This window comes from Castor canadensis, chromosome 2 (assembly GCF_047511655.1).
Source record: "Castor canadensis chromosome 2, mCasCan1.hap1v2, whole genome shotgun sequence".
Taxonomy (NCBI): domain Eukaryota; kingdom Metazoa; phylum Chordata; class Mammalia; order Rodentia; family Castoridae; genus Castor; species Castor canadensis.
The window spans coordinates 54,830,080-54,844,266 of NC_133387.1; the positions used below are offsets into that span (position 1 = coordinate 54,830,080).

Sequence of the window (14,187 nt, forward strand, 5' to 3'; positions counted from 1 at the left end):
ATGACAGGTGCATGCCACCACACCCAGCTTTCTTCTGTTTGAGACAGGAATTCACAAGCGTTTTTGCCCACAATGGCCTGGAACTGTGATCCTCCTGATCTCAGCTTCCCATGTAGCTTGGGATCTCAGGTGCATAGCTCTGCACTCAGCTATTAGTTAAGATGGAGTTTTGTGAACTATTTGCCCAAGCTGGCCCAAGCCACAATCCTCTCAATCTCAGCCCCCAAACAGCTAGGATTATAGGCATGAGCCTCCAGTGCAGTGCTCTGTGTGTTTCTTTTTTTTTTCTTTTTGTTTTGTTTTTAGATATAGTCCTGCTAAGTCCAGGCTAACCACAACTTCACAATCCTCCAGCCTCCACCTCCCAAGTGCCAGGATTACAAGCATGAGCCATGGCATGCAACCATACTTTTTAAAAAAGTACTTACTGCTAAAATTTTTTCAATGATTATAAGGAAATAGATAATAAACAAACAAGCTTAAGGCCTGGAATGTCTATTTGTTAATTAACTAAAATCAATGAGTAAGCTTTATAATGGGCAACCATTTATACTTTTAGTGTAATTACTTATAGAAAGTGACTTTGTTCTTGTATGTGGTAATGAACATATGTAATATTTTTAATACATTCTAGAAATAAGTGTAAGTCTGAGGACAAAGATTCTGTTCCTAGGACAAAGGCCAAAAGATTAGGTGATGTATACATTTAAAAAAGTGAAGGGCAGGAGAGAAAAATAGGTCTTTTCCTGGGGTGGGTACCAGTGGGAGGTGGGTGGCACAAGGAAAGGGAGAATGAGGTGAATGTGGTGGATGTATTTTGTATCCATATATGAAAACAGAAGAATGAAACCTGCTGAAATTGTTCTAAGAAGGGGAGGAGGAGAGAAGAGGGAGAACGATGGCGATGGAGAGGGTAAATCTAAGATATGTGGTAAGCACATATATAAATATCACAATGTATCCCCCTGTACAACTATTATATGCTAATAAAATAACAGAAAATTTAAAAAGGATTAGACATTGTAAAGTTAGCTTTATGTCTCTCAAAATGTAGCATGAAGGTAATCTACATCATGCTGGTCTATATGATTTCTAAAATTTCAAGCTTATTATAAAGAAAGCTCTGGAGAGAATAATAATAAATTAATACTGTTACCTTTTAGCCGGTGACTTAGAATCTGTTCCAAAACAGCTGCAAAATTATTAAATTCAGGAGAAGAATCATCAATTGTCTCAAAGCAAGAGCGATCAATCAAGGTCTTCACAGAAAATCTATGAAAAAAGATTATTGTTGCTTTTAGACAGTTAATTCACTCACCTAAGTATGAAAAAACTGGAAGGAAGGTAATTTTGGTAAGAATTGCAAAAAAATTTTATAAGATTATTAATTAATTAATTCTGAAATATTCAAAAGTCATAATACTCCAGACAGGTCCCAATTCACACTGGTTGAACTTACAATTTTTGACTTTATGATGGTGCAAAAGTGTACCACCCAGCCATTCTGGTTTTCATCTTCAGTATAATAGTCTATAAATTACATTAAGTATCCAAGGATTTACTATAAAATAGGCTTTGTGTTAGATGGTAAGTGTTGTGAGCACTTTTAAGGCTAGGCTAAGCTATGATGTTTGGTAGGTTAGGTGTATTAAATGCATTTTTGACTTACATTATTTTAAATTTATGATGCATTTATTGAAAACAACCCCATCTTAGGTTGAGAAGCATCTACGCTTGCAAAAAACTTGGCCTTCAGACTCAAATAAAAGCTTTTAAGAATTCTAAATAAAGTAGGATGCAAGGATTCATGAACTATAAATCTAAAGTTTTTATGAACTATAAATAGGAAAACTTGTAAACTTATAAATCCATATAGAATTTTTCCTTTGAATCAAAATGTCCTTTCTATTTTTATGCCTTTGGGTTTTTTATTTGTGGTGCTGGGCATTGAACCCAGGACCTCTTGCAAGAGCACAAATGGCTCTAAAACAACTACATCTCCAGCTCTATATTTTTGACTATCAAGAATAAATACATTTTCTAAGACTCAGCTCAAATGCTATCTCTTCAATGAAGAATCATCCTCCTGCATATTCCTGACAAACTAGCATTTTGTAGCTCCCTTAAGAGACAAGTGTACTGCTATCATTATGTTGCTTATCTCTATTTTATTAGAATATAAATTCTTTCACCGCAGAAACTTGCCTTCTGCATGTTGGTATCTTCCTTAGTACCAAGGAATGCCTTCAGTATTGTACTAAGTATTTAATGAAAATACAGAGAGACTTGTTTATATGGCTTACCTATTATATACCATATTCAAAATTAAACTGAGAAAAAATGTAAACACAGGCAGTCTTCACTTAGTACAGTGATGCAGAACCATAAAAACGATTGTGCAAGCTGAAACCAGGCAAAATGATCTTTAATCAGTTAAAAATGTACAACTGTTCTGTGACCTTTATAAATCTTTGTCAAAATATTAAAGCTCTCTAAGAGTCAATTATAATGTACAGAGAGATGAAAAAATAGTACAACTGATTAGTTTAGAATAGTTTAAAATGCTGTAACTTAAATACATTAGAAATAATAACAATTAAAGTGATTCACTTCTTCATAAAAAATTTTTCCAAGAATAATCTGAATGCTGTTTGCTTACTCATCTCTGTATATCGTAAGGTAAGGTGTGAGCATTGTTCTTATGCCTTATCCTTTCTGAATTTGGATCAGCTCCACACATTTTGTCTTTCATACTTTCAATGTTGAGAAATACCTCTGAAAAGTCCTTTAATGGGAAGTGTTTTGTCAGGGTTACTTCCTTTCGGATGTCTCCTTTCCTTCTGTCATAACCACTTTCCTCATTTACATCAATAAGTGTGCCTTTGCTAAATTCCCCTGGCTGCATAATCTAAATTATCTTGAATAGCAGCAATGTCAACATTCTCATGATGATCTCTTTCTTCTATAATTCCATTTACGTTTGATTTTGATTTTACTTAGGGCATTATCACCATTTCTTGTCTGTACCTTCATCTTGAAAGGTAGCCAATACACTTCTCAACTATCCATTTTTATAAAAGTTCATGTGGATTTATTACCAGGAGATAGGAAATCAACCCAATTATAGGTTTTTGCTTTCTGTGCATGAACTGGGTGATAAAGCCATAGTGACAAATCCTACATAGGTTTTGAAAGTGAAATGAGTAGCTGCTAATCATGATGTGCCTTTGTTATTTACAAAGCAATTTGTGGATGGAATAGCTAGCAGCACAACACGTATTTTATGTATTTACTCACGGTTAATATACAGTGGTAATTTAAATCGAAACCATGTTGTTACAGGAATGATGTTTTTAATTCAGTTATGGTAACTGAAATATTTGAACCACGCAAATTAAAGTCTGCCTGTATTTACTTATTAATAATGACAAAATAAACCAACCACATGTTGATATAAATTATATTTTATGAAAACCATACTTTCTAAAGTGAAACTTTACCAAGAATAGCATTGTTTTCATATTTGTAAATATTTTCAATGTTGTGTTTAGTAAATATGCAATAATTAGATTATTGTATCTGCATTTAATCCATTCTATTACATGTTATGCAGCTTCTGGAAAACTCTACTCTACACTTGTTATAGAATAGGAATTTTAGAAAAGCAAATAATGTCTTGGAATTGTTAAGAAACAATCTGGGTCCAGTAGCAAACTTACAGAATATTTTGCATGTAATAAAACAGCTTTTCTCCTAGGCAACAGGAATAATACTAATTATATATTACTATGTATCCTAGGAGCCCTTAGAAAATAGTTACTCAAATAACTCCTGGTCTTCCTCTGCTCAGATGAATAACTCTGATTGAGAAGGTCTAATAGATCAACACTGAACTACATAGTAGAATCTACAATAGCTACTACAGCTCAGAGGAGAAAGCTATTGTATGATACTAGAGGGAAAAAAAGACATCTAGGAAGCTGGTCACTTGTACCGAAATAGTCAAGGTATACAAATAATACATGTAACTTATGAGTAAATGAATGAAAACAAAAAAGAATAAAAAGAGAAACTGGTATCAAAAGAATTTCAAAGCCTTTGATTCAGAGCCCATTTCATTTACATGAGAAAAATGATGCCAATCCTTGGTGAACTTTTCAAAGGAAAAAAAAGTATAATTTTCTTCTATAAGGCAATGAAACAGGAAGTGGTCATAAAATGAAAACCTAAAACCATGCAATTTACCTCTATCTCTTATCTGAATTGAAGGAAATTTCTGAGTGTTTCTAATTTTTATTGGAATAGAATAATAAAATTGAGTCTACAGACATATTCCTCAAAGTGGGCATAACCTACTGCTTTAAAAAATTATGCCATCTAAGATAGTAATGCATACCCATGAAAGAAATTGAAAATTATATTTTAAAAACAATAAAGTACATATATCATTTTCAAAATAGATTAGGATTCGATTTCCATCTTTAACAATTTGATAATATGTTAATCACTGCTTTTCTCCAGGAATAATATAAAAATTATCTATACTTTGTAAAATGTAATGGGAAGAAAAAGCCATGGTTATTAACATACATATTTTGTAACATCAAGAGTAGAGACATTTACAGGGCTGAAGATGTAGCTCAGTGGTACAGTGCTTTCATAGCATGCACAAGGTCATAGGTTCACTGGATCTCAACAATGCAGAGACAGAAACACACAGAGAAAGCGATATAGTCAACAAAATGCTCAAATCTTATTCTCATGTTATCAGTAGACTATGCTCCTACAGAAGATACTATGCATGATAAAATCCTAAAATGGTGAATCAACACCTGACTAAAACCTAAAGCAAATTCAAAGTCCAAGAACCCCAAAACACATCATCAGCCACAACTTTTTTTCACTTCCAAATATGAAGATAGCTAAGGATGTGAAAACATTTTAAATAATTTCTATTATGCCATATGCCAAGGTTAACAAAAAAGAAAAATAATGTTCACCAGCTTTGTTTTATCATGTATAAGCTGCTCATCTCCTGCCAACACAACCCAAAATTTTATAAGGCAAATCAGTTCCTCAGAGTCCATGTTTTACTTCTCTCTGATGAACTCTTCCCACTCAACACTTAATTCTCTAAAATTATGTAACTAGCTCCGTTATGCCAGAGTAATGAGAATCTTTCCTCTATTACACAATAACTAGCTAAGAGGTGCTATAAAAACCAAATGCATAAAAAACAATTTCAACATAGCTTATACAGATGCTGTGCTATTTCCTGATGATGACATTAATATTAGTCATCTATGTCTTGAAAAGGACTGATTTTAAGTAATGATATAATTTGATGAATATCTAAAAATACCAACTCATATGTAACAGCTTTTACATAAGAATTAAAAATCAGAAATTTACATAAAAGCAACTTATATTTAAGTTGCTAAAATGCAGTTTAGAAATATTTGCTTACGAAGATTTTCTTTCCCATCTTTGATGTCCAAAGGAGTCTCTTTTTTCCTGGTCCCAACATGGTCTCTTTTTTCCTTTTTCTTTTTATTGTTGTGCTGGGTGGGTATACATAGTGGCATTTACAAAAGTTCTTACAATATATCAAATATCTCATTCTTGTTAGCTTAGAAATAAGAAAGAATGATTGTGATTAAAATGTTCAACCTAAGAAAGCCTTTTGTCAACACACCTAGAGAAATAAAAGCTATCAAAACCATGTTTATAAGATGTTCACTATACCTACAATAAATTAATTCCTTCCAGAATTCATAGATTTATAACATAATTGTAAATGAAATAATTAAAAAGAACAAATGTGAGGACAAAAATTTTTTAAATTACACTTACTTCCTATAGTTTTTATTGGAAAGAAATTATTTAAAAAGTAAAATTCACTTTTAATATTTAAAGTCCTTCATTGTAATAGACACATAGGAGAGAGTGAATAGGAAAAAACTTCTAATAAATCTGAAGATAGGTGAAGTATATAAAAGCACATAGGATCACTGCATTTCTAAACTAAGAAGGGTTCAGAAAGTTAAAGTCACTAATAAGAGTGACTTTTTAAAAGAAAATAAGGATCCAAATTCTGAGAGTTCTACTATTTCACACCAATTTCATAGGATTCCTTACAAAATGTCCTTAATGTTAGCAGAGTATTCTTTATCCTAAAAATAATAGCCATCATCAATAATTAATAAGGAGATGGCTGCAACAGACATGACACAAATCACAGGAAATATAAAACAGTGACTATATGTGATAATAAGCCTAATATCCAGAGATATTTGCTCAATGGAAGGTTTATTTTCTTTTTCACATTTTATCCCAGAAACTCAAAAGACTTTTAAATCAGTAATCTGCCTTTTTTCAAGTATTAATGCAAATTAAGAATCCCAACCAACATGTGTTCCATTATTTTTCTACTGTTTTAATTCATTTAAAGGATTTTAAAATGAGAAAAACGTACTTTTTACATGTTCTCTTGGTGTAGATTTATAGATTATTGTTCACAGGTTAAATTCAACCAGATGCCTATTTCCGTAAATAAGCAGTTTTTTGGGGGGGTGGGGACACACACACACATCCCCTTCCTGGACTTTATTCCATGAATTCAAAAGTCTCTCCCTTCTTATATTGCTTTATCATTTAAAAAAGTATTTAATGTAAAAGTTAACTTGAGAGAGACAGAGAAGTATATTTTAAAATACTTTCCCCATATGTAGTGTCAAAATTTCTTTAAAAAGAGAACTATAATTCAAGCACTTTAAGAATGAAATACTGCCAATCATGGTTGCCCACGCCTATACTCCTAACACTCAGGAAGGCGAAGGCAGGAGGATCACAAGTTTGAGGCCAGCCTGAGCTACATAATGAAGGCCTATCTCAATTTTTTTTCCAAAGGATTAAATACCGTATTACTAACATCTTGTCATGTAAGCAGCCTGATGATAAGACATAGCCACACTTGAAAAATAACGTTAGAAGCACAGTGTTAAAATAGAAGAAAAGACAAAACTTTCCAGAACAATTTTTATCTAAAATTAGAAATCTATCAAACCAAGAAAACATCCCATCTTAAAATAAATTAACTGGTTGATCTCATATAAAAGAACTCCCAATTAAAATCATTTCAATAAAGGATACTTTATACACTTGAATGATATATCCCTTTGGAATATAATGTTCTTTATCCAATGGCAAAGCAGAATACTTTACCGTAAGTGGATTATCTGGTAAACAACATTTCAAAACAGCAGTACAGCAGTATAAAGAATAGGGGTTTAGGCATCAAAATACCCTTGGATTGACACCTGGCTATACTGTCGTACAGTCCTTGTCAAACTCAGGTTCCTTAGTACCAATTATCCAATTACTGTAAAGAAAAGTGATGTGTATGGGAGACATTAATATAGTATTAGTTTATATAAAACTACTATATATAAATACACATTCCCCCTTTTTTTCAGATTATCATTATACTTCACATCAAACATAGAAATGCAGAAATTTTGAGTGTCTACATGTAAACTAATTTTTTTAAAAAAAGTGATCATGAGTGAGCTGCTAGAAATGCTAAGAAATGAAAGTTCCCAGTTTCTGGTCTTACATTCAAATATAAACACACACACACACATGAGAATTAGACCCAGTTGACCTATGTCATAGACACTGAAGTCAGCATAACATAAAAGAAAAACCATACATTTTTAAAGGCTGGGTGTGATGGCACATGCTTGTTATACTAGCTTCTCTTGACACAAAGACTGGAAGGACTGTGGTTGGAGTTCAGATTGGGCACAAAGTTTTTGAGATCTCCTTCTCAATGAAAAAAGTCTGGGTGGTACCTGGCTATGCAAGAAGTATAAATAGGAGAGTCGTGGTACAGGACAGCCTGGGCTTAAATGTGAGACCCTATACAAAAAAAAAACACCTAAAGCAAAGAGGACTGGGGAAATGGCTTAAGTGGTAGAGGGCCTGCCTGGCAAGTGCAAGGCCCAAAGTTCAAACCCCAGTACCAAAAAAATAAACAATAAAAAAGGGTCATACTAGGGATTTCTCCTCCTAAGTATATTCTCCACGCATGGTAAAAATTAAGAATTTTTTCCTTTTTTTTTTATTTGTATCTTTTTTTCTAGCTCATTAGCTTATATTAACTATATAAATTAATAGGTTTCATTAAAAACAATTTCATACGTGTATATAATGAATTCTGATCATGTACACCCCCCACTGACTTCTTTTTTTCATTTTTTATTTAGCATATATTCATTTTACAGAGGGGACTCAGTGTGCCAAGTCCCAAAAGCCTTACATTGTACATTGCTTACATTGCCCCCACTACCTCCCCCCTCCATCCACTCCTGGGCCCACATGAAGCAATTGCAAGAGGTCTCATTGTTCTATTTCACACATGTATATGAAGCCTCTGAACCATATTCCCCACCTTCATCTCATCCATTCACCCTCCCCCCACCACAAGTACTCCCTCCTACACTGTACCTATTTTGCAGTCCTGTTTTTCATTTCATTTTTAATTCCAAAGTCCATGTTCAAAGGGGTTTCTCTATGTATCCCAGCTGTGAATATACTTTCCTTTGGTCAGTTCAACCCTTTTTTACTCTTCCTTACCCCTTCCCTCCCACCCTCCACTATTCAACTTTCATTATACATTGTTATGCACGCTACCTCAACAAATACAATCCATTTCTATATCGTTGCCTATCATTTTCTTTTCCTTTTCCTTGTCCAAGTACCTGTAGTAGTTCTACTATTACAAACATGTTCTACATATAAATGTGCATATGATCTTGTTTGTTTTTGTGTATGTGAATGTTTTGGATCTATCTTCCACATGAGAGAAAACATGTGCCTTTGTCTTTCCGAACCTGGTTTATTTCACTTAGCATGTCCTCCAATTCCATCCATATACATTCAAACCACATAGTTTCATTATTCCCTATGGCTGAATAAAACTCTATTATATGTAATACATCACATTTTCTTAATCCATTAATCAGTTGTAATGTAGGGCATCTGCTTTCCATAATGGTTGTACTAATTTACATTCATATCAACAGTGTATAAGGGTTCCTGTTTTGCTACATCCTCACCAACATTTGCCGTTGTGTTCTTGATGATAGCCATTCTAAGTGAGATGAAATCTTAGTGTACTTTTGATTTGCATGTCTTTTATGGCCAGGGATGATGCGTATCTTTTCATGTGCTTTTTGGCCATTTGTACTTCTTTTAAAAATCTGGGAAGTTCATTTGCCCATTTCTTCATTGGATCATTGCTTCTTTGGGATTTTTTTGAGCTCTCTATAAATTCTGGTTATTAATCCCTTGACAGATGTATAATTTTTTTTCACGTTCTGTGAGCTTAAGTCTCTTAAATCTGGTGACCATTCCTTTTGCTGTACAAAAGCTTTTTAGTTTCATGTAGCCCCATATGTCAATCCTTTGTGTATTTCCTATTCTTTTTCAAAGTTTCAGGTCTTATATTAAGGTCCTTGATCCACTTTGAGTGGATAACATTTTTATACATGTATAAATGTAATCTGATCATTCACCCCCTTGCCCTCTCTTGTCCCACTGTTTCCCTCCAGCAGGTTCCCATCCTCATCCCAAATAGTCCCCTTCTATTTTCATATCTTTTTTTAAAAAAAATTCTAGATTCTGCATGTGAGAAAACATGCAATATCTGTCATTTTGAGTCTGGTTTATTTTGCCTAACAGGATGATCTCTAGTCCATCCTTTTTCATGCAAATGGCATAGTTTCACTCTTATTTATATCTGAATACGACTCCATTGTGTATGTATATATACCACATTTTTAATCCGTTCATCAACTGATGAATACCTAGTCTAATTCCGTATCTCCATTATTATGAATAGTGTTGGATAAACATGAGTATGCATGTATCTCTGTTATATGCTGACTTTGATTCCTTCAGATATACATTCAGGTGTGGTACAGCTAGATATGATAGTTCTATTTTACTTTTTTTGAGGAACTTCTATACGGATTTCCATAGTGGCTAGACTAATCTACATTCCTACCAACAGTGTATAAGAATTCCTTCCCACCCCCATCCTCACTAGCACTTGTTTTCTGTTTTCCTTCTTTTTCTATTATTGTGCTAAGTGGGGATACATTGTGGCATTTACAAAAGTTCTTACAATCTATCAAATATATCATACTTGAATTCACCCCCTCCACCATTCTCCTTTATTGCCTTCCCATTTTTGGAAGTTTCAACAGGTATCATTTTTCCATTTACATACATGTGTACACAGTATTTGCAGCATATTCACCCTGCTATACCCTTTTCCCACATCCTCCCCTCCACTGGTGTGATCCCCGCCCCCAGACAGGACCTATCCTGCCCTCCTGTTCTCCAATTTTGTAAGAGAAAAAAATTAATTTTTGTTTGTTTAAGATAGCTATACAGGCAGTTTCCATGTGATATTTCCATGTACATATGTATTATAACCTGAATTGGTTCATCTCCTCTGTTTTTCTTCTATCTTAGTCCCTTTCTTATGGTGATTTCAACAGGTTCAAAAATTCTATATTCATTCTTATATAGAGAGCACATCAACCACATTTACCTTAACTTCCTTCTTTCACCCTCCCTCTCTTGTATGTGACCTCCCCTCAGTGTGACCAGTTTTTTATAATATTGCTGTATTTATATTAGGTCTATATTCCTCATATAAGAGAGAACATGCAGTTTTTGTCCTTGTGAACCTAGCTAACTTCACTTAAGATGTTCTCCAGTTCTATCCATTTACTTGTAAAAGATAAAATTTCATTGTTTTCTTGATGATCATTACTTTTATTGGGAATCTCAATGTAGTTTTGATCTGTATTTCATTGATGCTTAAAGATGTTGATAATTTTTTCATGTTTATTAATCATTTGTATGTCTTTTGAGAAATGTCTGTTCAGTTCATTTGTCCATTTATTAACTGGATTATTTGTTCTTTTGTTCAACTTTTTGAGTTCATTATATATTCTGGATATTAATCCTGTGTCAGATGAATAGCTGCCAAATATTATGTCCCCTTCTGTATGATGGCTCTCTACTCTGCAATTGTTTACTTCTTTTTTGACACAATCCCATTTTGTTAATTCTTGCTATTATTTCCTGATCTATTGGAGTCCTATTCAGGAAGTAACTGACTATGCCTATATTTTGAAGTTAATTCCCTGTTTGCCTCTAGTAGTTTCAGAGCTTCACATTTTGTACTAAGGTCTTCAATCCATTTTGAATTGAGAATTGTGAGGGTGAGAAACAGGGATTTAGTTTCAGTCTTCTACATGCGGATATCCAAGTTTAACAGCAACCATTTGTTAAAGAGGCTATCTTTTCTCCAATGTATGTTTTTGGCACCTTTGTTGGTGCCACAAGATGGCTGTAACTATTCAGGTTTATTCTGGGTACTCTTATTTTATTCCATTGGTTTACATGGCTGTTTTTGTGCTAGTACAATGCTGTTTCCACTTCTATAGATCTGTTGGGGCTGGGGTAATAGCTCAGTGGTAAAGTGTGTGTTTAACATGCACAAAGGCCTTGAAATTAATCCCCAGCAACCCTTAAAAAATTTAAAAACACAAAACTATATCTCTGTTGTATAATTTGAAATCATGTATTATGATATCACCAGCATTATTCTTTTTGCTCAGGATTGCTTGGCTACTTGGAGTCTTTTGTGTTGCCATATAAATTTTAATGTATTTCTTTCTATTTCTGTGAAGAATGTCACTGTAATTTTGACTGGGATTGCATTGAAGCTGTAGACTGTTTTCAGTAAATTAGCCATTTTCAAAATATTAATTCTGTCAATCAATGAATATGTAAGGTCTTTCCATTTTCTAGAGTCTTCTTTCTTTCTTTCTTCAGTTTATAAACAACTGAACTATAAAACTATAAAATTTTTGACTGTAGATTAACTTCCTTGGTTAAGTTTTTCCTAGGGTTTTTTTTATTGTGTATTGTTTCACGATTTCTTTCTCAGAATTTTCATTTTGTCATATATAAAAGTTAGTGAAGCTTACATGCTTATATTGTATCCTACTATTTTGCTGAAAGTGTTTATCCAATTTAAGAGTTTTCTGGTGGAGGCTTAGGGTCTCCTAAGTGTAGGATGATATTGTCTGCAAGTAAGGATAATGTGATTTCTTCCTTTCTTGTCTGTATTTCTTTTCTTTCCCTTGCCTTATTACTCTGGATAAAAATTCAAGCACTATATTAAATAAGAGTGGAGAAAGTGAACACTTTTGTCTCATTCCTGGTTTAAAAGAAAAGTTTTTCCCCATTCAATATAATGTTGGCTATCTATGTATGACTTTTGTTGTATTAAGGTATGATTCTTATGTAGGTTCTTCAGGGATTTTATCATGAAGGAATGTTGAATTTTGTCATAGGCTCTTTCTTCATCTATTGAGAAAATTATGTGATTTCTGTCTTTTATTCTACCTGTTTTCTGTATTATGCTTATTTATTTGCAAGTGTTGACCAATCCTTGCATCCCTAGAATGAAACTAACTTGAATATGGTGTATAATCTTTCTAATGCATTGTTGAATTTGGTTTGGAAGTTTTTATTGAGAATTTCTGCATCTATATTCCACGTCAGGTTCAGCCACTCATCCCTATACACCAAATAAAGAGACATGGTGAAGGGCAGAGAAAGGAGATTTGTTACACAGCCTGGGACATGCCATGGGAAGAGCAAAGCAAGCACTCATCCCATCTTTAGCCATCTTCAGTGTATAGACATGAGCTTTAGCTTTAAACAGAAAAAGAATTACGGGTAAGGGACAAAAGCCATCATAGTTAAATAGTCTCAGTCTCAGGCACGTTCCAGTGGTCAAGTCAGGCCTAGTTGACCATTATCTCAGTCCTCGTTCTTTGAGGGTTCTGAAGTTGTTATTGCTGTCATCACTTGAGGCGAGTGACTGGTTGCCAAGACATTATTACCTCTGCTACAGGGTGCAGCCTCATTATAGGTAATTGTCCCCATTTGAAGGGGTGGTCTGTCTGCAAGGCTACACTGTTCCTTAGGGGTAGTTTCAGTCCTTTATCATAAAGATGTTATTGATCATGGCAGTCCTTCCCTGATTCCAAGGTGGCTGTAGGATAGAATGGCTCAGAGTCAAGAACAATAAGTACAAAATGAAGACAGAGATGCCAAGTTTTGCTCCTGTTTTTTAGATAATTTGTGTGCTTAAGTAAGGAGTCAGTGCTTTTCAGTAAAAGCAGTGTAAAGGTATCAGGGTAATGCTGGCTTTACCCTAAATTAAAAGTGTTCCTTCCATTTCTATTTTATGAAACAGTTTGATAAGCATTGTTATTGTTTAAAAGTTTGGAGGAATTCAGCAGTGAATCTGTCCAGTCCCAGGCGTTTCTTTGTTAGAAAACAATCAGTGGTACAATTTCAATACTCATCATAGATCTATTTAGGTTGTTTGTAACCTCTCAGTTCAATTTAGGTAAGTCGTTTATCAGGAAATTTATCATTTCTTCTAGATTTTCCAATTTATTGGAATATGTTTTCAAAATATTACCTAAGAATCCTCTGGATTTCATTGATATATGTTGTAAAATTCACTATTCCATCACTCTTTTTCTTGATAAATTGGGCTAAGGGTTTGTCAATCTTGTTTACACTTTCAAAGAACCAGTGGGATCTAACTTTTTCCCCAAACTGGCCATTTCAGCATAAGCTACCATGCCCAACTAATAAAGATGATTCTTGAGTTCAACTTCCAACCTTGGTTTAGAAATGTTCACTACTATTTTTTCCTCACTTGTTAGACTTACCTCATTTGATAAGTATGGTAGATGCTGGAAATAAACTAGATGCTGAATAAAAAATGATTCCTATACATTAGAAATTCACATATTAATTAAAATGTGAATTAAATTAAAATATGACTCTTGCTATATTGATTCATATAACCTATTGCAGAAAATACTTGAGATCACTTATGGGGGCATACAAAATAAAATCAGTTGGCTAGCACAAATTAAAACTGAAGAGGAGGATGAAAAATGTGAGAACTTCTAAGTAGGATGGAATAGACTATGATAGACCATCACTCCCAGAAACTATGACTAGAAGTCTTGGTGTGGGGGTAGAGGGCACAGCAGTGTTACAGAAATCATTATG

At 33.8% G+C, this 14,187-nt stretch overlaps 2 protein-coding genes across 5 annotated transcripts in view; one reads left to right on the forward strand and one right to left on the reverse strand.

The window, feature by feature from the left end:
* Window positions 1-14,187, reverse strand: part of Rundc3b (RUN domain containing 3B) — a 201,850-nt gene that overhangs the window by 143,957 nt on the left and 43,706 nt on the right. For all 4 annotated transcript variants that reach the window (XM_074064842.1, XM_074064840.1, XM_074064839.1 and 1 more), the window contains exon 2: window positions 1,157-1,272. Coding sequence is in view for 3 of the 4 variants with exons in the window: in XM_074064840.1 (XP_073920941.1) it covers window positions 1,157-1,272 (116 nt within the window). In the remaining variant the exon portion in view is untranslated. The remainder of the gene's footprint in view (window positions 1-1,156; window positions 1,273-14,187) is intronic.
* Abcb1 (ATP binding cassette subfamily B member 1) overlaps window positions 1-14,187 on the forward strand; it is a 186,632-nt gene that overhangs the window by 46,527 nt on the left and 125,918 nt on the right. The gene's annotated exons all lie outside the window — the stretch shown is intronic.